Below are 27,748 nucleotides of genomic sequence, written 5' to 3'. Positions count from 1 at the left end.
GAGGGGGGGGGGGGGGGAAGGGTAGTAGTCCAGTTGGCACCCCAAAGAACTCGTGGCACAAATAAAATTCGCTGTAAAAACGCTTGAGATCACACCGAAACTCAGATATTTACCGTTTGCGTGCCACTGTATAAACCAGGAGCCATAACTTCTTTTCTTTCAACAACAACAAATTTCAATATCCAGGCTATGGTAAGAAAGAGTGATATGCACTCCTACAATACTCGCAATAAAGAAACTATAAACTCCCCAAAATCAAAACAATTGGGGAAAACATCGTTCGCGGTACCACTGTTTTGAAGACTTTAATAAGTTAAAGAGAACTGTAAGAAACTCAGCAAGTTTGCCAATTATTAAGAAGTGTCTTTTTTCTGCTTTTTATAATTAAGTATTTTTAATTCTTGTAGTGTATATGTTGTAAATATTTTATATATTTCGGTTTTAGCTCTATTTATTGATTTTAATTGTATCTTATATAATAGGAACTCTATGTAAACCACTTAAGTGATCATGATGGAGCTTCCTTGTAAAGGATTGTTGTTATGGTCTTGACGTCATTTCGACGTCATTCCAGGTTTAGAATATGATGTCACCACGGCCAGTGGACTGGACGCCATTAGTGACGAACGAGTTTATTTGGGAGTTTTCTGGTGTAGTGTATTTCGACACTGATTTCGAGTTAAAGGCCTTCTTTTACGAAAATGAGCGGCGAACAGCCAGTAACTGTTGTTCATGCAGCCCCTCCAGCTTACCCTGGTCCGCCGGGATATGAAACTAAACAACCAGGAGCTTACCCACAGCAACCGGGCTACCCAGTGCAAGGACATCATCCACCAGGGACCACTGTTATACACACACAGCCAACTGTTTTTGTTGGTGGAATGAGGTTCTTTGAAAACCCAGTGGCGATGACTTGCCCTTACTGCCAAGCTAGTATTGTAACAGCCACTAGATACGAGCCTGGCACCTTGACTTGGATTGCCTGTGGCGGTGTGGCGCTGATGGGGTAGTAAGCTCAAGTTTAGCTCAATTTGAATTTAAAGTTGCTTGCAATTTTGGCAACATATTATTGTCAGACCATGACCGAATCTTGTGAAATGAAACAAGTCTTTAATTTATTAAATATTTTGATTCAAGCATTTCTGTATCTTAATTTGCAATCGCAGAACCAAATTTAACTATAAGACTTTTAAATACGCTTCTCTCTTTAGAGTCTGTGGATGAATCCTTTAAAGTTATGCATGTGATTATCAAAGTTATGCATGTGATTCTGTTTGTTTACCAAATAAATTAAATTACTTTTTTCGTATTTCAAACTTAGGCAGTATCTTTGTCTCTTTCCTTACTGTGTAGTGTACAAAATCTGCTGGCACCCGTTGTCATTCTGCAGCTACCCCCAGAGTAACACAAAATTGACATAGAAAGCCACTGGAAAGCGCTGCTCTTTGCAAAGACAATACCACTTGTACATGTAAAGTCCAAAACTGTTTTCAAAATTATAGAGGAAAATTCAAAAGCTACATGTAATTAGCTCCTGCTTTGAAGCTAGACAACAGACCCATTTTGTAGGGCACCTCATAGGCTCATACACAGAAAGTTGGAGGGGATTGAGCATAAAAGTGCATTGCAGGATGGAAAACAGAGATTACTTGTGGTCGCCCAAGGGATCTTTGGTTTCTTTGATCTGTGTAATTTTGACAACAAGTCTCTGGACCTGTTGAGCGTCCCCAAGTTGAGTGTCATAAAACCAAGCACAGTCATTATTTAGCCAATCACAAAAGACACAAACAATCGAACAAACACATCAAAACTTGAAGCAAACACACATAGACCGAGTGAAGCACAGGAAAACGTTTGTGATGATACTCACAGTTGGTGTTTTTCGGTTTTACATCACATTGGATAAGAAAGTGATGCGAGAAACCAATCACAAAGCGTGGTACTGCAAGACCAAAGTAAATGCTATTTACTCTTAAAACTCGCATGTAAACTGCCCTATTATTAAAATTTATATTGTATTTACCGGTATAAGATATTGTATTAAAATATTTAATTAATAATAAGTTATTTTTGTTTTCTTCATATAGCGGTTGGCTTGGATGTTGCCTGATTCCATTCTGTATTGATGGCCTGAAGGATGTTATGCACAACTGTCCTAACTGCAATCAGCAAGTGGGCGTCTACCGCCGGGCTTGAAGATGATGCCAAAGCATGTCACATTACATGTTCACTCTGTGTATATAATTTTTTTATTAGTAAAAACATTACAATAACTGTAGCTGACTTGGTGTGGATATTAAAGGCAATACTGAAGCTCCGGCAATGAGCTTCATAAATGTCTGTTTATTTAATAAACACCTTTAATATTTGTCATGTGCAGAAGATTTCAAAATAGGAAAAGCGATAGCACTAATGTTTTTTTAAAAAAAATTCTCATTACCTGAATGTTGTACTGATAGTGATTTTATTACAAGGTTATGTTTTTTTATTGATCAATGTAACTTTTAAATTTACTTAGCAGTAAAAATATATAATGGAATGGTAGTGCTGGCGAACAAGATAATAAGTGATCAAAATTGCTTATTCACAGTATCCAGTATCAGGGTGGAAGTTGTATAGATTAATTCACTTGAAGCTTGCGTGTATTTTTGATTTTTTAGTAATATTGTAACACCAATGCACAAAAATACAGCTATGGGCTGAAATAAACATGTTAAAATATGACTGTAACCAACTTTTTTCAGTGTGTCTATTGTCTTTTTTTTGTCATAACTCTCATGTATTATGCACCTCACGCATACAAGCCAATTTCTCACGCCCAACTGACAAATCTTAATTTGTTACTCTTAGACCCCATTAAATGTAAATTTAATTCAATTTCGATGAAAAAATCCAAAAATAAGCATTATTCTTCAAGTTTGAGTCGACTTCACACACATCGGCAACATTTGAAAGTTGTCAGAACGTTTTCAGTGCTCTTCGGCAATGCTTGGAAGTCACCATCCTCGGAGACCCAGAGGCAGTTAGTGGGGGCGGGAAAAATTTCCCGCCCCCACTAACTTCCCCTGGGTCTCCGAGGATGGGAAGTCACTGGAACATCTTCGGAAATTGTCGGAATATCTTCAGAAAGTTGGAGATGGCAGGTATACATGTGCCATGTTTAAATAAATAATACCGATACAAGACAGAGATTCTGTTCTCTTTCTCCTTGGGGTTACCCTCGGTGCCAGAGGTTTTACTTGTGTGGTTTGCAGTTTTCCGTCACGCGTGAGAAAAATCCTCTGGTACCCAGGGTTTTCGCACAGGTCACAATAGAAGCATGACCGACACTGGAAACCGCACAAGAAAAACCTTTGGCAGCCAGGGTACTCAGGGGTCAGAGAGCTGGACATGCAAACTAAATCAGCATAAATTATTTATGTGTGTGAAATGTTAGATGCAATCACACTGTAGGTTTCACAATGAGTTACTTGCATTAATTTTCCCCTTTTTTCCAAGGTAAATTTCTTAAAGAAAGTATCACTGGAGAAACAAGCAGCCATGCACTCGATTTTAGCCAGCTCTCTTCATCTTATTTCTAGAAAGTTAATGAAGCTTTATGTGAACCCGATTTTGCTTTCCAATGCTAATTCATGTAAGACGCTAGCTATACAGACACGAAAGTCATCGATCGATTAATGGCTCTCAATGTCCACTTTTTTGGGGGGTCGATCACTTTAGACACGTAATTGTCAGCCATATTTTGTTTCTTTGCTTCTTTGCTTTTTCTTTTCTTGTCAAACCCCTTTAAATTTAAAAGGCCACCTTTTACGGCCGCCTTGCTACACTCTTTTTACTATTCTATATGCTGGTCAGCGGAGTTGCAAAAAATGTTTACAGATGATGGACGAACCAAGCGAGTGAAGCTGGGCTACCCACTAAACTTCCTGAATTAAAAATTTAGTCGTAATAAAATGATTGCTTTCCCATAACTGAGAACAGTGCTGCAGATGACACAGTCCTATTGCATTGTTTACTATAAATTCAAAGGCTGGAGACCCAATTGTAACACCTTTATTTTACTTCTCCACATGTTAACTACAAGCTAGCCTGTGACCCATATCATGATGATCCAATGTTGTAAGAATATAAACATCCTCGTGAAAGAATGGGAAAATAAAACACGATCTGTGAACTACCAAGTGCTCTTTAAAGCATGCATTTATGATAATTCTTCATGCCACAAATTAAAATGATAAATAATGCAACTTAAATTCAACTAAGGTGAAAATGTAACACTAAGCAAGTCAAAAACATAAGTCTTTAAAAATTAGACAATAGAATGGACTTTATTTCGGTTTTCAGTGAAATGCAAACTCTGAAAGTCAATCCTCGACAATGGTTTATGCTTTTTGCTGCCGTCAATCATCTTAGCAGACCTCTCAGGAAACAGGAGCTCACTTCAACCTGGTCAAAAGGTCATGTCTGTCAGTTGTAATTGGTAGATTCTGATCCATTTTGTTTGTTTCCGTTTTTCATGGTTGATTGAGATATTATGATTGATAGCAGCGAAAAACGGAATCGTTAGTTGGATTTTGAATATCAGAGCTCCATTTCACTGAAAACCGCAATATCTTGCAGTTACTGTGCTTAATATAAAACTCAAAAATGAAAAAATACATTCTTGACCCAGTGCTTAGGCTTCTGACATCATCACAACAGTGCTCTGGAGTCGAGAATGTGCAAAATAATAATTTGTATATGTAGCTTGGGTGTAAACAACTACTCTTAATATAAAATTTCCCATAATTATTTGGAAAATTACAATTGATATTTCAAACTTAAAACATTGTTCTTTAGTAAATTTCTATGTGTTCACATCAGGTTTATGCATTATCATTATTTGGTGTACAATAAATATTAACAAACTTAAATTCAATAAATTATTTCAGAAGAGAAATGTCAATAACAGGTATGGTATAAAATAACCAAAAAGTTAAATGATCACTTTATATTACAAGGAATAACCTTGATTACACTGTTAAAAACATTTCTCTAGCTTTGATAAACCTTGAATAAAGAGGAAAAAACTTAGTACACCTTAAAGCCTTAATAACTGATTTAATCTATAAAAAAGTATCTAAAATGGCACCTCGGTAAAATGGCTACTCATATTCCTTTGGTCACACTTTTCCTTTGCTTTTGTTTAAAATATGCTTGCAGTGACATTCTATACACAATGACATCCATAAAAATACAAACTGCTTGATAGAACCATATTCTTTACAGTCAGGCACTTTTAACACTACAAGCAAAATTTCTCACATTTCTTTACCGAATATAGTGAGAAATAAATAGCTAAAAAATTTACATTTCTCTTTTTAACAATGATGTTTAAACTGTTAATACGATAATATATGATGTGCAATACTTTGAAAGTTCAAATAAAACTGTTTAATATAATAAGCAACATATTTCAACCCATACTCATGATATTTTACAATGAAATTAATTAAGAGTGATTTTACTTACAACTAATATTACTTTGAAACATATCCACAAAATATTATAAAATTACTCTCTAAGGGCTGGTTCAAAATTAAAGGTGGCAAGCACAAGTGTAAGTATGAGAGAACTACTGCAAGTGTAACAGAATAGCAACCACTCCACCCTTCTTTTTTCACTTGCATTTGGGTTTGCAGTATAATAGTTCACACATACTTTTGTTTCATCTCTTACTTTGTTTTGTTTGTTTCTAACTAACCATGTCTATTACATTTTGGTTAAAGTAAAATCACTCTAAAAGCTTGCTTTAGTTAAATTTAAAAAAAAGGGGGGCAAAGTAAACAAATCAACAAAAGTCCCTTAAGATTTTCCACTGTTAACAAAATAATGATATTCAATGTTACTGGTCACTACAGTTTAAAAAGCAGGGAGAGTAAACAGAAATAACTTGCATCATTTTAATGCAAGGGCAGCTTATCACAATAAATATGGCAGGTATTTACTAGCAAAAAATTCTCATTTATATTTACCATATATTGCTAAGCTTTGAAAATGATAAAATAAAAGTTTCCAGTTTCTTCTTTTACAAACAGCCCTTCAGGCTTCAGTTCAAAAGTTTTAAGATGATATGTTAACTTCCGGTGAATTAAAAGCTTTACATGCAATTTAAGTAATTGCCATCATTATCTTGAATTTTATTATTATTTTAGTTTGGGCAATTGAAAACAACCTTGAATAATAATAGCTTATTTATAATAGCTTTTTACTTCAATTTAAAAATTCTTTCATAAATATGCTTCAAACTATACTCTCTTGACAATGATTTGGAAACAACAGTTTTACTTTTTTGGCGAACAAAATATTTCTACATCATCAATAGAACTGTTTTTCTGCAGCATTTTCTGTCTCGCCGTCCGTTTTGCTGCAGCCAGTCTTTTTCTTGCGGCAGCTCGCTGTTCTGCCTCGGTAGCTTTGATTTCTTCTCTTGATTTTTGCCGTCTAACTGTGCCTTTGCCCAGTGATGACTGCCTTGTAAGTGACGACTGACGTGTTAATGATGATCTTTTAGAAAAATCAGTCTGTAAAAATTAAGAAACAATGCCATAAGTAACGAAAAATATGTAAGTGTCCTGTGCAGCGTTAACTGAAATGAACACATTAGATACTGTTAAGTTCAATGCTGTAAAGTTCAATGTAAAACTAGACATTTGGAAGTGCTGCCTTCATCACTGAAAAAACTTTCAAAAAAAAAAAATTGAACAATGACGTTGCTTGTTGGTGAGCAATGTCATTTTCACTTTTTACTAGTACCTGATGAAGGCAGCACTACCAAAACTTTAAGTTTTACATTGAACTTAACAGTATCCAAGGTGTTCACTGCCATATGTAAGACAAAGTGATACCATGAAGTTCCAAAAGTATCGACCATAATTGTGTAACTTTTGTGTTTCACTGCCTTTTCTTGTTTTTTCAGTTCACAACTATCAGAAGTTGCTACTTTTGGTTATCTAAACTGTGTACAATATGAAAGCCAATCCATGAAAATAAAATTTCATGTTTCCTAGCGATAAAGAAGGGATATCTATTTGACCACAATTCATGTTATGAAAGTCACATCACATACATCTTGGACTTATATACTGCCTTGGAATAAGGATAAAACATTAAATCAGTTACGTTTAGCATGCAGTACAGTTAACTCTCACTTTAACAGACACCTTCAGGACCACAATTTGGTGTCCGCAATAGAGAAAGTCCATAGTAGCAGGAGTTATTTTCAGTATTTCTTATTCACCTGGACTTTAAGCCCTGTCCGTAATAATGTGTGTGTCTGTAATAGCAAGGTGTCCGCAAGGCGGGAGTTGACTGTATCCCAATTCTTCATCTCTTAGTAAAAAGTCATTAAGTTATGTTTTAGGTCACTACTTTCCAAGCTTCATTACTTTCTGTCTTCTAGCCTACGAGTTTACCTGGCTGGCACAACTCCAGTTTCTGTTCCATAAAAGGACAAGGAGTATTTTATTTCTCTCGTGGCTTGTAGTCTTCTTCACGCTTCTCACGGCAATATTTTTGTGTTGAACATTCTTTACAAAAGCATACACTGAACAACAACGTAATAATGACAACAACTGAAAATTACCTCATCTGCAGGAGTTTGTGTTTGTATCCAACCATTTTTACGTAATTCATCTATGTTGGAAAACATGCTATTCACATCATCAACCTTGCATGAGAAAAAGTATTGAGAAAATTATTTTTTAGTTTGTATACAAGCTATGGGGTTATAAAAAATCTAGCTACAGGAGACTTGTGGAAGTTAATTCAGTCTTGCTTCTAGCTAGTAGTAAGAGCATCAGACAGGTGTGCACAAGGTCATTGGTTCAACTACTACTAGGGTTTAGATATTTTTTCTTTGTCCTTTGCTTGAGACATACATGTAACACCTTTTTCATTAAGTCATTTGACAAACATATCCCACACATTGTTCGCTTAAAGCTGATTTCTAGTCCGTACTGTGCAGACTCTGGGTTTGTTTTTGTTTTTGTTTTGAATTCGTTGAAATGTGACAGCATAGTTTTTTAGTCCGCCATTACGGTTCATTTCGTTCAAGAATTCTCGATGAGCTGAAACGTCGGTTTGAAATAGCGTCAAGGTTCTTCTGCTCGTTATTATTTGTTCTGCAAGGATATCTGGCGTTAATAATGAAGAAAAAGGTAAGTTTGTCACGGAATTTTTAGTTTTGCTTGTAAACATTCTTTCGTGTGAGGCTCACATAACAGTGCAGCTGAGATTGCGCAGTACAGACTGGAATTCATCTTTAAGGATTACAGTAGCTTTGTTGTCGATGGGAATGTATCTGGAAAGAAGCCATTTGTCGCTAAAAGAGGTGGAATACAGCGTTTTTATATGATGCATGGCAGCCATATTGGTGTTCCAAAACAAAGGAACAGCGGCCATGTTGGTCTACCATGCCATTCCTCTGGGAATTGAACTCTATTTTTACGTAAAAATAATCTTTTGTTTTAGTAAACCAATATGGCCGCTGGTTGTGTGAGTGAATAACGCTCTATTAACTGGTGTACAGAAAGTTGTGAGTTTGGCTCTTGTTGACTTTTACAGAAACCTACTCTTGAAGAGAATTTACCTGTATCATGACCATATCCCAGAATCCTGCAAGATCCCCATTTGTTGGTCTCCTACCATTTGTCTCACCAATACCCTGACAAAAATAATAAAGAAAATTATCTAGGCCATTGGTACACCTTGCTGTACATGTTGGGTAAGACCACTGGGAATATTGGTAGGTAAAGGGTAAAATCTTCCTTCTGGCCTTGTGGCCCATCAGGCTGGAGTTCCTTCCAGTTTCTGTAGCATGAAGCAACTAGGACTATTTCAACTTCCCCTTGGCCGGATGCTAGTCCATCACAGGGTGGAGAGAGGCGCTGTGAAAGCGAAGTGTTTTGCCAAGAACACAACCCATTGCCCCAGCTAGAGCTTGAAACCGGACCACCAGGAATAATATAGAGCAAATATTACAATATTATAACCAAAACAGGGAAGTTGATGTCAAGGAAGCCTGAAGCAAATGGCTTCGGGCTTCCTCAACAGCATGGGCTTCCTCGACATCAACTTAAACACACTAACTTTCATCCAAACTTACCAAATTCGTGTCACACAGTCCTTTGAATTGTTTAAACTTTTTAGTCACCAACAGCTTGGCCTTTCCATTGGCTGCCCGAATTTTTCCACAAGCTTCAAGAAAGAAATCAAAGTACACATTAGAGGTTAAAATCATTTAAGCTCACTGGAACAAAAGCTGGGAGTAAAATGTTTAAACATCCCTCAATTTTATTTTAGAAATTTCCCTTCAAGGTTGTTGCTTTTAAATTTTTTTAGATTAGAGTAAATAATTAATATAGTTGTTCTGTGTTTCACTTTAACTAAACAGAGAACCTAACAATAATTTTGACAGGTTTGGTCGGAAATAATTTATGGTTTCATCACTTTGCTTTTTTATTAAAACTGGGTATGTATGTATTATCTGTCTTGACATAAGAGATATTTCTCTTGAAATAAATTCAAGGGAAGTAAAGTAACCAGGGCAATAAAAAGTAATTAAAAGAACCCTTGAGGTCTGAAATAAAATTAGTAAAGAAATTATAAGGATATATTTCGGCCTGGTATGGAGTAAGGGCGTCAACTTTTCAAGTGTTTAAACAATACTCAAGTGCTTGTCTACTATTTACGTTTTCAAAGAATAAAGACCAACATCAAAAAGTTATTAAAAACCTCTTAGAAAGGTGACATTTCACAATCATTTCTAAGCACAAATGTACACATTTAGTTCAATTGCCTACGAAGGCCTGATAGATTCTCTTAAGCACACCATTTTACATTGAAAGAAAACTGTAATAAATAAGGAGTCTAATGATATTGTAGAAATGGTCACTCAAACTATACTTGAGAGTTCAATATTTATATAAACTTTTAATGATTTGCATCATTCTTGTAACTCTATAGCAACACTAGGCTTCAGAAAATATGCCAGGAAATATGAGGGAATCTGCAGGCAAAGGCAAAATGTTCTAGATGCAGTTAAATATTAATTTCCTCTAACTAAACCAAAAAACATTTAGACCCAACATTACATTATTAGGAACAGAACAGCAAGTCGCATATCTTTCTGGTTGTGACTACACTTAATATTCACAATATTTTATTATTATGCTGGCTGCATATAATTTCATAATAATTTTATTTACACTTTGAGCTAAGGGTTACTTTTAGCTTTTAAATGGCACTGGGGGAGGTCCCGAGTAAACTATTAAAGCCAGTAGAAACCATGTTACATGAACAATATCTTTTGAGTCAATGATTTTCAGATTAAGCTTCTCCTGCGTGGGAACATTTTAAGTTGACACAATGGAAAAATTTGTGTTATGTGTTGTGTCTGAGAGTTATTAAGGGAGCAAGCCACCTACAGAGATGTTCGTTTGGTTGGTCAAAATTGCTTAATGAGCCAAGACAAGTCCATTTAACAATAGTTGTCACTAGAAACCAAGAGCAGGCAGTCAAATTGCTTTAAACAGAACCCAGCGGGTGATTTATTAAACAAAAAATATCAATGACAGTAATTTATTAACAGTTTTGTTTAGAAATTCTTGCTCCTAATGCAAAAACTCATGTGTGTATTCCCACGGACTTCTGTCAGTTGATAGAAGGTGCTTATGTGTGTGTGTCTTGAAGGGGGGGGGGGTTCTATATAGTGAACTTTACAGGGTGGTTCTGCCTAAAAGGGGTAATTTTTCTGGCTTGAGGTATATAATAAAGGAGGTCAGATTTCACTAGTTAAAGTATAGAAAAGGGTAGGGAAAACTTTCATTTTCATTCCATGCCTTAGGTAAATCTTATTCATTTATGGTATTAGACTGCAGACTGACATTTTTTTTTTTTTCCAAAAACATCCCCCCTGTTTATATTTTTTTTTTCCCCCCCCCCCCAAAAAATCCCCCTTTTTATAGAAGACCCCCCCCCCCCCCAAAAAAAACCCCCAAAAAAAAAAAGAAACACTTCATAAAGTAAAATCATGCAAATTGTTCAGTTCCTCGGCATCGAAGAGGCCAACCATACCAACATGGTTGAACCTGATTAAGATGAAGACAGTCGACATCAAACTATGAACAACATCTCTATGCTTTGCATTAGCGCAGAATAGATCAATCTCCTATCTATAGTCCAGGAGCAAACTAAGTGTCTTATTCTTTTTGTTGATGTTCTTACAGTTAAGGTGAAACAAATGCCTCATGTCTTTCAAACACCCCCCGCTCCCCAGGACCCCTAAAATTTAATAGATGCCATGGGCGTTTATAAGATCATTAATGGAAATTTTATGTTGTGATACAACAAAGACAATAAATTTTTTCTGCCTTACACTTGGCCAATTTTGAAATTACTTGGAAGTCAAGTTCAACAACAACGATTATGACTGAAACTGTTCTCTACTGAATTCTACTGTCATTTCTTGCATGTTTCATGTTAGTGAAAGACAGTTATTTCTGCGATAGTTAATCCTGCTATCACTAACAAAGAGCAAGCTCTGAAATCCATTTTCTTTTTACCTATAGACTTTCTGTTAGTATCCTCTGCTTCAGACCATGCAGCATATAAAGAGCCAAAGATGGTTTTAAAAATTTTATACACAAGACAACACCAAGTATAAAATTGATTGAGTATTAGAGAAATTAGAAGTACAGAATTATTGTCAACAAATAGAAGATTTTGCTAGAAGTTACCAAAGCAAATTTAGGAAACTAGCTTTAGTTGGTGTGAAAATGAAGACTCCTAATCTGTTTTCTTTATTTGTTTTTAACTGATTTGAAGGAAAGTAATGCAAGTTGAATTGCAATGCCAAAATGAAATCATACACCATCACTGAAAGAATATTCTCAGGATGGATTTAAACTGTCCAATGTTAATTTTCCTTTAAATTGTTTCCATTGTAACTCCTGCCAACGTTTTAATAGTAATATTGTGAGAAAGGTTTACCACAAAATAAACACCTGAATGATAAAAATAGTACTCAGTAAGAGTAGAAAATGTGGGTATGTAGACACTGTGAGCCCACAGGATTCATGTTGTCCAAGAGCGACAACAAAATCATAGTTTAGATCTTTTCTAAAAGGAAATTAATTGAGATTTTTGTTTCAGTATCTTTTGCTAGGATGCAGGTCTTTATTAATCATAAATCACAGGAAAACACTTGTTATGGATTCATTCAAATGAAGCTGTTTTGCATATATATCAAACTGCTCGCAAATGACTTCCCTTAGCTACACACGAATTTTGAAACTCATCCAGATAAAAATTTCAGAACAAAGCCAGATTTTATCTATGAACCTATTTAATGTGAACATTTTCAAGGTTTCCTTGAATATTGTTGTGATGTGCAACGTTTCAAGGTGTGGGCAGTTTTGCATGCAAACAGCTGAATAAACTTGAAAAATTTTCTGCATCCTGTGAAATTATCCTGCCTCTTCCAGCACATAACATCAATACACATGACATCAGACACCTTTTTCAGCAGTGTGACAAGCCTCTTGTAAAAGAAGTGAATCCATGCATGCTGGGTACATAGAGAAAATTCTCATCTACATTTTGACATAGTGGCCATTTTCTATTGTCCAGATACGTTAAAATCAGCTCATAATTTGCAATAAACTCTCCCACCCACAAATTAATCTGTGAATAACTTTCTTGCTTTTCAGACATTTTGGGGGGTAATTTCTTTCCCAGAATCAAAATAAATACAAAGAAATTGGGTTGTTTGGAAAATTAAAAAGACCAAACCACAAAGCTAAAAATTAGCACTAGAAAACCGAGAGCAAACACACAAAAAAGACATCATATTTAAAAATACGAAACTAAATTTTCATTTCGTCAAATAAAGTAGAGACCTTCCCTTCAAAATGACCTCATAAAGCAAGCCTCAACAAAGCCTACAATGGGGTGGAAATGGGTTCTATTTACACCTGCAAATTCATAGACGTACACTGTACATGTTTATAATAGTTTTTGTCTCGTTATATCTTACCATCTTCTGGAAGTGTTTTATTCGACATCTCTTGCTCCGTGGCTTGACAAAGCCTCGTTAATCGTTCGCTTTCCCTTTCCATTAAATCAAGGAAATAGCGTCCATCTTTCTCGACGTGATTCATTGTGAGATTCTTCTGAAAACTGTCTGACAAGCACTCGATCTCTTTCTCGGGAGAAATATTTTCCTTGTTAGCGGGAACAGAAGCCATTACAGGTCCATATCGTTTTCCTTTTGACACAAATATTACCAGCTCTGATCTCTGACTACCATTCACCAGTACGCTACTATTCATTTTCTCACGCTAAATAAAGTTCAATTTGCCGACGCTCAGTGACACGAGACGACACGAAGCGCGTAAAAATATAAACTAAAATTCGGCGAGTTATTAATGGGGAGCAAAAATTCGTCACGTTTAAAAATGGCTTGTACTATCCAGTGATCCAATATTCTCTGGCAAATGTTCACAGGCGAAGCCAATAATCGACTTTCAAGTGCTTAGCATTGTTAGCCTTCCCTTCGGGCGTTTCGTACGTAACTTGTAGTGAAGGGAGATCTATGGAATTCCGGTGTTGCGGCTCAGACCCCTGCATGTGAGAAATGAGATAATTTAGTGAATTATTTATCATTTTGAAAGACGTACAAACCTAAAAAACACAGTGGCTACTCAGCTGCGGCAGTATATGCCACCAAACGGTTTATACAAGAAGTTGAACTTGATTGATTAATGGGAGACAACTTGACGTAACGTAGCTACAACCTCTTCATTTCGGAATCTTTTACCCATAAAACGAACCATTTTTACAAGAAATATAGACTCAACGATCAACCTTAACTGTAAGCAGGGTTACTAAAAGTAATACTATTGTCAATACTTGACAATCAAGTAATTATATTCTTACGAAACTTTCAAATTCGGCGAAGCGATGTAAGACGAAATTTGTCAGGGCGAACTTTAAACTCGCTAATCGAAATTACAAGAGACATCAATTTCCATACATAGCTAATGTTCGTTGGCTTCAAGATGTTCCAGAAACTGTAGCAATCTGAGTCGAAGGTGTCAGGATAAACTATAAGTGGTTTTGAAAATCTTAACGGCCTATTGTCCTTGATAATTTTACACACGTACAAACGTAACGCTCGACTTACCAAACTGTTTATGATACGATGCCACCTGCACTGCCTCAAGACCGCATGTCGTCCAAAAAGCCTCTTGCTTTAAACTTGGGCGATGTCACGAACAGCCTGTACTATTTACACAACAGCTTTATGCGTTTGACCTCTTAAGAAAACTGCAAATAACGACGAAAGCTCGAGATATTTTAAAACGCCGCGTAGAAACTGACTTCAACGAAGCGGAAACGACGGCACGGCGGTAAAGACCGGGAGAAAGGAAAGAGATTGGGGCGAGGCGCGTTTTGTCACAGTGAGGGGTGGGGAGGGGGCAGGATTCGCGCGCTAATGATGTAACTGCTGACCATTTATACTGCGGTCTCTTTTTGTCGTCTCCTCTCTTTCATTTGGTTTTGTAAATTGCACGCCGATATTTGATTTATTTAATATTTGTTATTCATTCCTTTACGACTAACAAACGTCGGAATGTTTTCCCTTTCACGTAAACTTGGAGCAATTAAGGTGAGTGCATTTTAAAGTAAGAATTTAACCTGGTTTGTTAATGATGTTGCGTAAGCTATATGCATGCGCGCTGCAGTGTGATGACACAGCTTTGCCCAGGAACACAAATGTGATTGTTCTTTTTTGGATTTTTATTTTCGGATTCTTATTTATGGATTCTTATTTTTTGAAAAAAAAACATTATTATCACGTATTCTTGCTGCTTTCGATTGACTTTTTAGATTAATAAACATTGCATAATCTAGATGGGAATCTTTGGGGAATTGGGTACAATAACAAATGAATGTACACTTCCACTATGATTATGTTTTTATGATCAGCATCTTTTGGATATAAATGATTACTTCTTGGATAAAGTTTTTTTGAACAAGCAATTAACCAATTGATTCTGCTAAAAAAGAAGGGGAGGGGTAAGGATTTTGACCTTGTGTGCTGGTGTTGGGCAAGACACTTCACTCTCAGCAGTGCCTCTCTACCATTCTACCAAGTAGTATAAACTACATTGGAATCTCGATTTCCTGAACACTCCTGATAACTAAAACCAAAAGTTGTTTCCTTTCCGTCAGTCGAACACTATAGTTTTACCACTCATTTCACGCACTCCCCAATTTTTTCAAACAGGGATTTCACTATACTTAGGTGCCACCTGACAGATCCTCCTTTTGCTAAGCTCCCCCCAAAATGAGCAATCAAAAGGTGCCTCTGATGGAACTATAAAAAGTCAATTTAAAAAGTCCACATAATCTAACAAACTTCTAGGATTTTTCCATGTAATCTGGAAGATCTGCGTGATTTGGTGTCCGATTTGGGAATCCAGTAGATTGCTGGTGGGTGGACTGTGATGGGCAGCATCCTATTAAGTGGAGTGACAAATACTTGCAGTGAATGTATAGATTATTTAGTCACTTCATGCTATGGAAATGAGTTTATCAAAAAAATTATCTGTAAAGGGAGTTTAAAAAGTGAAACCTACATAAGAAAACTCTCCCAAATAAAAAATTTGCCCATTCAATTAACAAAGTTCTGTTTCACTTGTCACGATTTAGATTACCCATAACAATAATATATTGGAGATGAGTCTTTCATCAAGTACCAAAAGTTTTGATTCTCTAATTTCTTTGTGGCCTTGCTAGAATAGCAGGGGCGGATTCAGGATTTTTCTTAGGAGGGGGTGCACCACTAAGGAATGGCATAACTGACTGGTGATAAAAGTAAATTCTGAAAGCAAATACTTAGCCACAGATCATCTCAGGCAGGGGTGCGCCCCCTTGCACCTTACCCCTAGATCTGCGCCAGGATAGTCACCTTAAAGCAGACCCTTCACCATTATTCATCGATACAGATAATATATTGAAGACAAGTCCTTTAAACTACTATCATGATAATTCTTAAATATTTCTTTGTAGCCTTGCTGGGATAGTCTCCTTAGCAATGCGTCCTTGCAGTCATTGTACCGATCCTCGGCAGTAAGGGCCACTATCTGGACAGGCCAGGAGGCTCTGGAAGATGATGATCCTGAAATCTGTGATTTGATCAAACAAGAAAAAGATCGACAAGTTAGGGGACTGGAACTCATAGCTTCAGAGGTGTGATCATTATTTAATTCTAAATAGATTGCGTAGCTTGTGTCAAACGTGTACAGGGTTAAAAAAATTGGAATTCCAGCTTACCCTTTATAGAAGCAGCTTTCAACTTTTTCTTGCGCAGGCAGCTGTATGCTTATCGTAGTTTACTTTGTTATATGAATGTCACCACAAGGGATTTGGCCATGATTTAATAGAAAGGGAACAGTACTTGGCCTTTGGAAAGGAACCTCTTTTTTCAGATGCAAGAGCAAGGCACTTCACTAATTTATTTTTTTCATCTAATGTCATTGTGCACCTGCAAAATAATCTCTCTGACTACCAGGAAATTGAATATTTTCTATGCATATAAAGGTCAGACATGCATGTTAAATGTTCTATTTGCCATCATAGAATTTCTGCAGTCGTGCTGCCCTAGAAGCCATGGGATCATGTCTGAACAACAAGTATTCTGAAGGCTATCCTGGACAAAGGTAAATAATTATAACATGCATGCATACATGTAGTTATTGAACAAGATAACAGGTAGAGTTTTTAATACTCAGGGCTTGAAAAAACTATATCTCCAGCTTGCCTTTTGAACAAGTAGCCTTCAAAGTTTGCCTTCCTTGGGCAGTTTCACTCTTGACTTACTTTCTTTCTTTTTTGTGATTTAACCCCCTTTATAAAAAAAAAAAAAAAAAAAAAAAAAAAAAAAAAAAAAAAAAAATCCCCCTCAAAACTGTATTAACCACCTTAATCTGCAGATGACTTGCCAAATCCCTTGCAAGCCTATCAGGCAAGTTAGTATGAAAGTCACTTGCCTGGTAGGAAAAGATACTTGTCTCAGACGACTGAGCAGCACTTTTTCGAGGCCTGAATAGTGTATCTTGGTCTAGTGCTCAAAAAAAGCTATAACTACTTCCCATAATTTATCTAAACTGAGGGAAGAAGGTTGAAATAGTCTTCTTTTTTTAATGTCTTTTTCAGGTATTATGGAGGAACACAAATTATTGATAAAATTGAACGGCTTGTTCAGAAGAGAGCACTAGAAGCCTTTCACTTGGATCCAAAGGAGTGGGGTGTCAATGTCCAACCTTACTCAGGTATAGTAATTGAGTTCAGTAGCATATGAATTCTTTCCATTATTAATTCTAAATAGATTATTGTAGTTTACTTTGTTATATGAATGTCAATGTTAGTATAAACTAAAACATTGGATAACGTTTTTGGCGTGCGCTGTTTGGCTACTCAAACTCAAATATTCTTGGCTATTCACCTCCGACCAACGCATGCTAGAAAATTATAAAATTTGACAGGAATAAACAAGTCAAAAATCATCCTTTCAGGCTTTATTAAAAACTAGCAATGGTATACCATTTGCAAATCCTGCATTTTGATTGGTTAACAGACAATAGTATATGAGCTCATATACCATTGACCACAAATATAGTAGCCGCAATGCGTCAACAAAAACAGCTGGGAAGCTCAAATATTGCAATTCTTTGGGCATTTTTAATAAAACAATTATTATTCCACTCGCGCTTGTTGGATATGAGATCCTTATAGCCAACTCAGCGCTACGCACCTGTTTGGCTATCTACCATCCCAGGGGGGGGGGGGGGGGTACACCGGCTTGTTAATGACGGGGATGATCGAAGGATTTTTTTCGGTTTGAAATTTTCGATTCCGGGTTTTTTTTGGGTTGGAAAATTTGGCATGCCAAGTATTTTTTTTTGGGTGACTTGATTTAAATAGCCAGGGTATTTTTTGGGGGGTATTAAAAACAAACTAAAGTGCCTTGGTGCGGCCTTGGCGTATTTATGGTATGATAATTAAACAAAACAAGCGTTCTTTGTTATATGTTAACTATTGCCTCTCCTGGCAATTTAGGGGTTATTTCATAAGGGTTTTTTTTTTTTTTTTTTTTGGGGGGGGGGGTTGGTCCGGGGATTTTTTTGGGTGCCTGAGTTTTGCCTCCATTCGATCATCCCCTTCATTTACAAGCTAGAGTACCCCCCTGGGTCTACCATCTCATATCCAACGCTTGCTCATGGGATAATAAATTATTGTTAACTAGCCACCTCCATTTCGGTGAATAGTTGTTAACTATACTAAGAGACTTGGTGCACTCAAGCGTTTGGGATTTTTCGGGGGTTGATTACCAATCGATCAAAACACCCAGAAATGTCAACTGGAGACAAATGGAATAGTAATTTTTTCTGAAAATCCATTCGAAAATTATTGTGGACTATAATGCTATACATGTGGTTAAAATTATAATATTTCTTTGCATTTTAGGATCTCCTGCTAATTTTGCAGCCTACACTGGTCTTTTGAAGCCACATGACAGAATCATGGGCCTTGACTTGCCCCACGGGGGACAGTAAGTTTTTGCATTTGTTTTAATGTTAATTTTGAGAAGAAGGTGTAATGGCCTGAGAATAAGTTCACTGGATTGTAGAGGTCCGGATTTAAACCTGGCAAGAGTTCCTGTGCCATGTTCTTGGGTAAGGCACTTTTCTCTCACAGGGCCTCTCTCCAATCAGGCCCCAGTTGTTTAAAGGGTGGATAACACAATCCACCGAATAAATCGCTATCCAGTAGATAAGTGTTAGCGAAACATACTATGCTATCCACTGGATAAAGCAGTTTTCAATTGAGTGTCGTAAAACCAAAACCAAAGTAATCACTCTGGCCAATCACAAATGACGTAGAGCAACCCATTGTCCAATCAAAACTCGAAGCAATTACACGAAGCGCGGGAAAACTTGAGCGAGCAAGTCACGATTGGTTTTGGTTTTACTTCTGATTGTTTGAGAAAGTGGCGTGAGATTTTTAAGCCAATCACTAAGCGTAGTAATGCAAAACCAAAGCAAACGCAATTTACTTTCGACACTCAAGTGAAAAATGTTCTAGTGATTATCCACCCTTTAAACAACTGGGGCCAGGTGTATAGATGGGTACAAGTGTTGAATACTGGTGGCCATCAGGCCAGTCTCAGCCCCGATGTTGATCACTGACACTGTTTTTTTTTTCTGATCTCGTATTGCAGTTTAACCCATGGCTTTATGACTGATGCAAAGAGGATTTCTGCAACATCAATTTACTTTGAGTCAATGCCCTACAGACTGAATGTAAGTAACAGGCAATGGATAAATGTTGACATTTGTTGTTCTAGAAAATATCCGTGTTTCTCCTACAGACGTTTTTTTTGGTTTGACCCCTTCACCCTTCCCCTTTTACCCCCCGCATCCCCTTTTCTTCCTTCTTTCCTTAAAAATTTCCCCCCCCCCCCCCCCTCTGTGGATAAAGATATTTCCCAAAATATTGCTTTTAGGAAAGTTGCAACAGTTGGCAGCTGAAAACAGGACTTTGCAGTCTTTTTGATTGGTGTATCGAAGTGAGACAACTTGTGTGTTGTAAATTCAATACTGGCCATTTGCATTTTGTTTTCTGTGTTTCAGGAAGAGACAGGCTTGATCGACTATGACAAATTAGAAGAAACTGCTCGTCTTTTCCGCCCTAAAGTGATTATTGCTGGAGCGAGTGCATACTCAAGACTTTATGATTATGAGAGAATGAGAAAGGTATTCCTTTGAATATCTATCAACTGTTGTTGTGTTGGGCGTGTAGTCAGGCCGTCATATAGGCCTCCCAGCTACTGCACATGATTATTATTAGTAGTAAGGCTAAGTGACCAAAGTTGCTAAAAAACAGAGAATTTGATTTTGGTGCATTTTGCTCATTTTAATTTATCAGTGCATTCATCTGACCCAGGTTCAAGAAATCTTTGTGGTTTTTTTTTAACAAAGTTTAAGACCCAGAAGCATGAGGCTTGTGTGCGAAACAATGGCCATCTTCATCTGGTACACACTCTGTTCTTCAAGATCACAAAATGCCTTTTTTCCTGAGGTGTACATCCTTAAGACTTTAAAGTTGTGGGATTATGTTCAATGGCTGACCATTCATGCATTGTTTAAGACAGTGATTTGGCATGTATATGATCTACTCTCTGCATGGTTTGGTGTTAATTCATTTCTTGAATTATTGGTTATGGTTCATTTTTTCCTCATCAGATTGCAGATGAACATAAAGCAGTTTTATTGGCAGATATGGCACATATAAGTGGCCTTGTAGCTGCGCAGGTAAGCACACAGTCTGTAGAATAAGCAAAAAATATCATACTTTTACATATTATATCAGGGGCCTGGTTGTGGGGAGGGGTGGAGTAGACCTCCTTAGGTGGCTAGTAATAGTTTAGACATGCCTGTCTTTGGTGTTCTATCACAGCTATACCAAAAAGGTTTAGGAAAATATTTAAGAACAAATTTGTGCAAGTTTTACCAATGAACAAATTGAGGTCATTGTGACATCAAAATTCATTTCCATTGCAACATCAAAAGAGGCCAAAGATACGCAATACTGGACCTCTGAGACCAATAACTCAAAAATCTACTACTACTTGGTGGAAGTTCTTGTTTCTGATATATAAAGGCAAAAAAGGTGTCTTTTTTAAAAAAAATTGTAACATGGTTTGTTTTGTCTGTAAGACAAAAATACATTGAATAAAGCAAAAACCTTTCACATCTAGCAGTTTTCAAGTTATTAGCCTCAAACGGTCAAAAAAAGTTATCTGACCACTATTGTTGGCATCACAGTGATTTCAAATTTTTTTCACTGGTATAACATAATTTCAATTCTAATGGTGCTTGTTTTGTTTTTACCCAGGTTATCCCAAGTCCATTTGACCACTCCCATGTTGTTACAACAACCACTCACAAGACTCTCAGAGCTGTCAGGTACAGTACTGGAAATTAATTCTCCTTACTCCCCCGCCAACAAATGTTGCACTTACTAACATTTTAGGGATGTAAATAATAGGCGGAAGGACTTGATTTTTCTGGCTAAAAGACTGTGTCTGGTTAGATCTTTCTTTAAATGTGAAACAAATTTTCTGCCTGTGATCAAGAAAATTTCACCTCTCTACATTCATACCTAAATGCTATTATAATAATATTAATTTTGCATTTTTTATATTCTCTCTTGCTACAGAGCTGGTTTAATCTTCTACCGCGTTGGTGTCAAGGGGACTAACAAGAAAACTGGAAAAGATATCCTTTTATTTTCCTTGTTCTAAAAAAGCACTGTCCCTGTCAATACACTGCTGAAAGTAACACATATTGTTCCGTACAGCACAATGTTTTTTATGACATTATATCATCGTATACATGGCATATGTTGAAAAGTTATGACTAATTTTTTTTATTAATTTTGTAATCCATTATATATAATAATCCTAGAAATTCTTGTTTCATTTTGTTACCTCTTTTAGTATATTTTACCTACATTTTTTTTTTTTATATTAAAAAAAAAAAAAAAAAAAAAAAAAGAGAGGAAAAAAAAAAAAAAAAAAAAAAATAAATTTCCAACAAAAAAAAAAAAAAAAAAAAAAAAAAAAAAAAAAAAAAAATCTTAATTTCATACCTTAATTTCCTATAATAAGGTACATGAACTTTGTATGTGTTCTTTTAAAGCAGGATACTTCTTGTAATTATGATCCCTTCCAGCTCTTTTTATAATTGCTACTCACATTAAATGTAACAAATTTAGTTAAAAATGGGCAATTAATGACCAGTTGCTGGGATAAGGTATTTTATACAGTGTTAGCAGTCTGAGGACCTCACCCTGTTCAGTGCGATGTAATCCTTGACCTTCGTCCAGAGATCAAGTATGATTTTGACAAGAACATTGACTTTGCAGTGTTTCCGTCCCTTCAGGGAGGGCCACACAACCATTCTATTGCAGGCGTGGGTGTGGCACTCAAACAGGCGAGTGGCGGCATTTGACTTAAAAATCAGTTATTTTTTATGCCCTACCATCAGTTCCTTCACATGACCTACGCACTCTGATTTCCTCACATCTGTTGCAAGTTTTTCAAATTAGATTGATTTACATGTTACAAACAAAACAAAAAAGACATACAAAGTGTGGAAAAAATAAATATTTAAGATACAGATCCAGCACACAACTACCATTCTCACATTTAGCATAAGAGTTATAGAAATGACCGCAATTAAATCAATTGTTTCATTTTTAATGTTTCAGGCACAAAGCCCAATGTTTAAAGAATATCAGCTCCAGGTATTAAAGAATGCCAAGGCCATGGCAAAAGCATTGTCAGATTTAGGATATTCTATGGTGTCAGGTACCTAGTTTTCTTTGATCATTGAACACAGGAAAAGAATCGTGTAAGAACTTAATGCCAGTGTAAAACAGGAGGTGTGAGGAGGCAGGGAGTGCTCCCCCCCCCCTCTTTCTTCATGCTCACCCTCGCTTCCCTCCAGGCTTTTAGCCAGTTGGGAGTCCTGAGGAGTCCTATGGACAGTCACTTTTCAGAGAAAATTAATACGAATAACCGAATACAGAGGTTTTTTTTTAGCAAATTTGGAAATCTTTAGATACCTTTGCACTCCTTAACTGCAGAAAAACACCTTGCATGCTCCTCAGGCCCTCCTTTGGGGACAAAATCAGGCCTTATAAAAATTTTGGACTCCCACTTTATAAATCAAAAAGCCTGCTTCTCTCGCTGTTTCTCAAATGTTCTTTTGCATTAAAAAAATAGAGAGGCTGTGAACAGTCTAGTGTAAACAGATAAAATGAATTACATACAGCATTTAGAGCAGTTTTCACATTGAGTGTCGTAAAACCAAAACCAAAGTAATTACTCTGGCCAATCACAAAGAACACAGACAAGTTTCTCAGTGAACCAATCAAAATCTCGAAGCAAATACATGTAGCTGGCACGAAGCGCGGGAAAACGTACGCGAGCGAGTCATGAATTGGTTTTGGTTTTACTCCTGATTGGCTGAGAAAGTGGCTGCCTGTAAATTTTTAAGCCAATCACTAAGCGTAGTAATGCAAAACCAAAGTAAAAGCATATATTTACTTTCGACACTCAAGTAAAATTACCGCTCTAACACAGTCATCATTGTGGTTGGTTTTACTTTTCACACCACCTCTAGATGTGGTGTACGTGAAATGTGGCTCATTCACATTGTTATTAGTTGGTACAATTTAGCCACTGCCTATTGGCTGATTGCAGTCCTGTGGAGACCTCAAATCAGCCATAAATCAAATTTCGACACTTTAGCAACAGTGCCCTGGCTGTTGCAGGAAGGGTTTTGATAAGGGAAAATTATTTCAATTCGTGCTGCTGCATGGTTAGGATGAAAATTCCTAGCCGATGTAAAAATTTGTTCGCTGGTGTTAGATTTACTGTTCAAATACAATTTTGCTGTTGTTTGTTTGACAGGTGGAACAGACAATCATTTATTGCTTCTTGACTTGAGACCAAAGGTGAGCTGCAGAGATATTCCTTTTACAAACAGTTAATTTCCACCTTTGTCACAAGTTAAACAACATGGGCACTTTTTGAGTCCATCCCCTTTCTCTGCAAACTCACATTAAAAAAAATCTGGCAGTGACCATTATTTTCTTCAGTACCATCTATGACGATTTGTTTCATTCATTTGATTAAAGAATGTCATGTGTTGCAATACTCACTTAGACATAAATGTTAGTAGGATCGGGGGATCTCTTGTGTGAAAGGGACACGGATGCTTGTTGGAAAATTTGAATTAAACCCCTGAAAAAGACCAATATCGGCGTGGCTCGAGCTTTTTTCAAACCCTAAAAGAAACCATTTTCCATGCCCCGTTTTCTCTTCTTTATTTTTTTTTTTTTTTGCTTCATTCTTAACAGATTGTTTTTGCTTCACGCTCGCCAGACTATGCGAAAAAATAGGGACTGCTCATAATCCTTGATCAGTCCTCACTACTAACAATTTTTTTCATGTGCAACACTAAACGAGACCTTGATGGACAAAAATATTAGCGTTCTGTCATGAACACCCTTAGCGAGACCAAAATCCATAATTTACACCTTGAATTTAGACAAAGAGCATTTCCATCCCTTTTATATGATTAACTAACAACTTGTAATGGGAAGGGCCAGGCCATGTACCTTTCATACCAGAGGTGTTGCTTTTCATTTCTAGGGAATTGATGGAGCTCGGGTGGAGAAAGTCCTGGAAATGGCATCAATCACTGCAAACAAGAACACATGCCCTGGAGATAAGAGTGCTCTTAAACCTGGTGGACTTAGATTAGGTGTGTGTGAAATGTTATCCAGAATGTCATCATGTTGAACGCCAAAGAAGTTACATGCGCTACACTCGTGCTAATTGGCTTTCACAAAAAAGAGCAGTTTTCACTTGAGTGTCGAAAGTAATAGGTGTTTGCTTTGGTTTTGCATTATTACGCTTTGGTTTAAAAAATTTGCGCCACTTTCTCAGCCAATCAGTGCTAAAACCAAAACCAATCGTGACTCGCTCGCACACGTTTTCTCGCGCTTCATGCTCGCTTCATGTATTTCCTTTTGAGTTTTGATTGGTTCACTGGATTGTCTGTGCCCTTTGTGATTGGCTAGAGTGATTACTTTGTTCTTAGTTATGAAACTGAAAACTTGAAAACTGTTCTATGTTACGCCCCACTACCAAAGTGCGGGAAATTGTTCTTCAGTTTACACTTGCAAATGCTTTTGGTCGTGTATTTGTCACGGTTAACCATATTTCAATCCCAATTCAAAGTGTAAATTCTCCTTACTGATCACCATACATTTCTTTTAATGTTAGTTGTGAGAATTTGTCAGTACATCAAGAACAGCCTATCCCCTAGTTGATGATTTTCTTATTCTCAACTCCTGTTAATATTGTAGGGAGAAATAAGATGTTGGTTACTCACTGTTCTTTGCTTTGCAGGAGCCCCCGCCCTAACATCTCGTAACTTTAAAGAAGCTGACTTTGTTAAAGTTGTGGAGTACCTTGACAGAGGGGTGAAGATTGCTCTAGAAGCGCAAAGTGCAACAGGTGAGAAGTTATGTTTTAAACACAAGAGGCAGTGTTTCATCGGGTTATCCAAACAGCGTGAAGATAGTTGAAAATACGACGCGCGGCGGAGTATTTGGTGTTTGGATAGCCGATGAAACACTGTCGTACTAATCTTAAGCAGTTTACAATACTTTCCAAAGGGTCCTTAAACTTGGGTTTCTCTCCCAATACCGATCGCTGCTTCGACTAGCTTTTCTACTTTTAAGAAAAAAAAAGATTGAGTTTTTGATGAAATGAGTCCGAATTGACCTAGCCGCACATCGACAACTAAATTACTAACATAATTATTGCTAACCGAGGTGGCCTCCCCTATAAGCCTGGTGGTTTCTTGGAGGTCTCCTCGTCCTACCATAATGATATTGCTGTAAAATTTCAACACTAAAGTGGCTTATAAAGTGATGATGATGATGATGATGATGATGATGATAACGATGAAGCAAAAGTATCATTAAGGGATGATTCCCACTAGGGAAGTAAGCGGAATCGGAAGCGTAAGAACCTTACGATCTAGTGGAAATCAAAACGAGAAAAAACAGAAGCAGAAGAGGATTGGAAGAAAAGGAAACCGATTCCCGATTCCGTCGCGCTTCCAATTGCGTCGCGCTCCGTTTTTATTTTCCGCGAACGTAGGCTCCTTACGCTTCCGACTCCGATTTCCGTCCGTTGAGTGGTGTTCACGGCCCCGTCGCAAAGTTGCGGTCGACTTTTTCGTGTAACTCATTTTGCAAAGTACGTTTTGTGAAATGTTGGGCGAAAAGTTGACGCGGTGTTTCGCTAAAAATCTTTGTTGCAAAGTATTCCGTGTAACACAACCTTAACATCGCTAGTGTGAGCTAGCCCTAAACAAACATCTACGATCTCTGAAATGATTGCAAGCGCTTTTAGTCTCCCCTGCGATGTGTTAATTTTTTTTTTCACCATTTTTTTTTTCTGCCTGCTCTCAAGGTGACGCCATGAAGGACTTCCTGGAACACATCGAGTCCAACCCGGAAACCAAAGCAAAGATTGATACTCTCAGGGGAGAGGTGGAGGGCTTTGCCAGAAGTTTCTCAATGCCTGGATTTGACAATCACTGAACGAGATAAAAATGAGAACATGAAATTTCCTAGTGTAGGACCGGCCTTCTCTCTGTCACGCAACGCTCCTTTTTCAGCAATGTGGCGTGGCGTGACACAGAGAGAGCAAGACAAGAACTGGCTGGAAATTTTCAAGTTTATTTTTTTTTTTTGATCTACAGGACCAGAGCATTCAACTCGGCTAAAAGTTAAATAAACACGCGCTAACTTAAACGGGAATTTTTAAGTCTGATACAGCGTGAAAATGCTTCTGACCTATTTTCTACAGTTGGTTAGGAGAATTTTACGATGCATCGAGGCCCTTGCCGCGGGTTTTTAACAATGATATAGTTAGTTATGAAACAGAGACAATACTTATATAAAATACAAAGCGATTACTTCCTGAAGAAAAACTGACTGTTATGCTGCGTTGGCGGTTAATATACCCCTCATTTTAAAATATAAAACGTTCGAATTGAAAAACGCTTCTGACAGGAGTGAAAATATTTATCTATTAAAGAGTGTGGTGGAAATGGTTACACAAGATGATTAGAGCGGTTTTCTCTTGAGTATCGAAATTCTTTTTTTTTTTTTTTTTTTTTTTTTTTTTTTATTTTTTTTTTTAAAAAAAATTATTAAAAAAAAAAAAAACAAAAAAAGAGAAGCCAAAAAAGCACACGAGCAAATAAGTATGTTTCTACAGATTATACAATTAAATTGAAAAAAATTTGTGTGTTTGTGTCTCTCATTAATCAATGATCTAATCTTACAATAAGCTTTCCTCAGCCAGTCGACTGTTGTTCATAGACCACAAACCGTTCTCGTCCCCAGTGCTGCTTGTCCCTCTTAGCCGGCTGAGCCTGGGGCACGAGGAACAAGTGGCTAGATTTTTAACAAAGAGAATTTAAATCTGGCCAATCAAAACAACCGTAGTAAAATCCCTTACAACAAAGGGATTTTAAACGGTCGATTTGATTTGCTAATCTTCTTAATTTCCTTTGTTGAAGATCTAGCCAATCAAAACGTGTACTTTTGGTATGATTCCGCTCCCCCCCCCCCCCCCAGCTTTGCACGTTGACCACGCTCGGCTTTTCAACGTGTAGGTAAACAACATATACGGTACATTTTACATTACATTCCTATACATGTATGTTGTCGTACAGTAGAACCCTAATCTAACCGACAAACCCTCTGAAGCTGGCTTCTTACGTTTATACATATAAAATTTGCTAAAATTGTACTGTAACAGATTTCGAAGAAGCGGGAGCGATGAGAAACGGGGTATTCGCAGGCTACCACCGAGGTAGTTGTTTTGTTATTTGGAGTTCACAAAGCTGTTAATATAAATTCAGCAATGGTAGAGTTGGGTTACCATAAATTGAGCAACGTTTCTTGTACTTTTTTACTGTGGTTTTAACAAGGTACCGATGACTGACAAGGCAAGGATTAAGAAGTGGAAACTTTATCTAAC

The 27,748-nt window shown here is 37.0% G+C and overlaps 3 protein-coding genes across 4 annotated transcripts; 2 read left to right on the top strand and 1 right to left on the bottom strand.

The window, feature by feature from the left end:
• The first annotated feature begins 601 nt into the window (after positions 1-601).
• LOC144660077 (LITAF domain-containing protein-like) lies at positions 602-2,734 on the top strand. Its single transcript, XM_078520633.1, has 2 exons — positions 602-1,006; positions 2,088-2,734. The coding sequence occupies exons 1-2, from the start codon at positions 702-704 to the stop codon at positions 2,194-2,196; spliced, it is 414 nt and encodes a 137-aa protein (XP_078376759.1). The 5' UTR covers positions 602-701; the 3' UTR covers positions 2,197-2,734.
• A 1,303-nt stretch (positions 2,735-4,037) lies between these two features.
• LOC144661622 (disks large-associated protein 4-like) lies at positions 4,038-14,456 on the bottom strand. Of its 2 annotated transcripts, none has more exons than XM_078522426.1 (7): positions 14,225-14,456; positions 13,076-13,662; positions 9,146-9,237; positions 8,630-8,704; positions 7,625-7,708; positions 5,828-6,563; positions 4,038-5,789 (listed from the first exon to the last, which is right to left on the bottom strand). In XM_078522426.1, the coding sequence occupies exons 2-6, from the start codon at positions 13,368-13,370 to the stop codon at positions 6,324-6,326; spliced, it is 786 nt and encodes a 261-aa protein (XP_078378552.1). In that variant the 5' UTR covers positions 13,371-13,662; positions 14,225-14,456; the 3' UTR covers positions 4,038-5,789; positions 5,828-6,323. The 2 variants fall into 2 exon arrangements, with proteins under 2 accessions (XP_078378552.1, XP_078378553.1); XM_078522427.1 differs by lacking the exon at positions 14,225-14,456 and adding an exon at positions 14,075-14,214.
• Positions 14,457-14,573: 117 nt separating this feature from the next.
• LOC144660173 (serine hydroxymethyltransferase, mitochondrial-like) lies at positions 14,574-26,855 on the top strand. Its single transcript, XM_078520765.1, has 16 exons — positions 14,574-14,710; positions 16,117-16,296; positions 16,687-16,766; positions 17,263-17,378; positions 18,574-18,658; positions 19,328-19,409; positions 19,740-19,862; positions 20,352-20,420; positions 21,004-21,074; positions 21,328-21,387; positions 21,998-22,103; positions 22,381-22,480; positions 23,588-23,631; positions 24,332-24,443; positions 25,094-25,201; positions 26,168-26,855. Exons 1-16 carry the CDS (start codon positions 14,675-14,677, stop codon positions 26,296-26,298), a joined length of 1,503 nt encoding a protein of 500 aa, XP_078376891.1. The 5' UTR covers positions 14,574-14,674; the 3' UTR covers positions 26,299-26,855.
• Positions 26,856-27,748: the final 893 nt, after the last annotated feature.

The sequence above is a fragment of the Oculina patagonica genome, chromosome 7, assembly GCF_052425735.1.
Source record: "Oculina patagonica isolate OP01 chromosome 7, crgOcupat, whole genome shotgun sequence".
Lineage (NCBI taxonomy): Eukaryota > Metazoa > Cnidaria > Anthozoa > Scleractinia > Oculinidae > Oculina > Oculina patagonica.
Note: the sequence above shows the minus strand (reverse complement) of the source record. Positions and strands in the feature narration are given on the sequence as shown.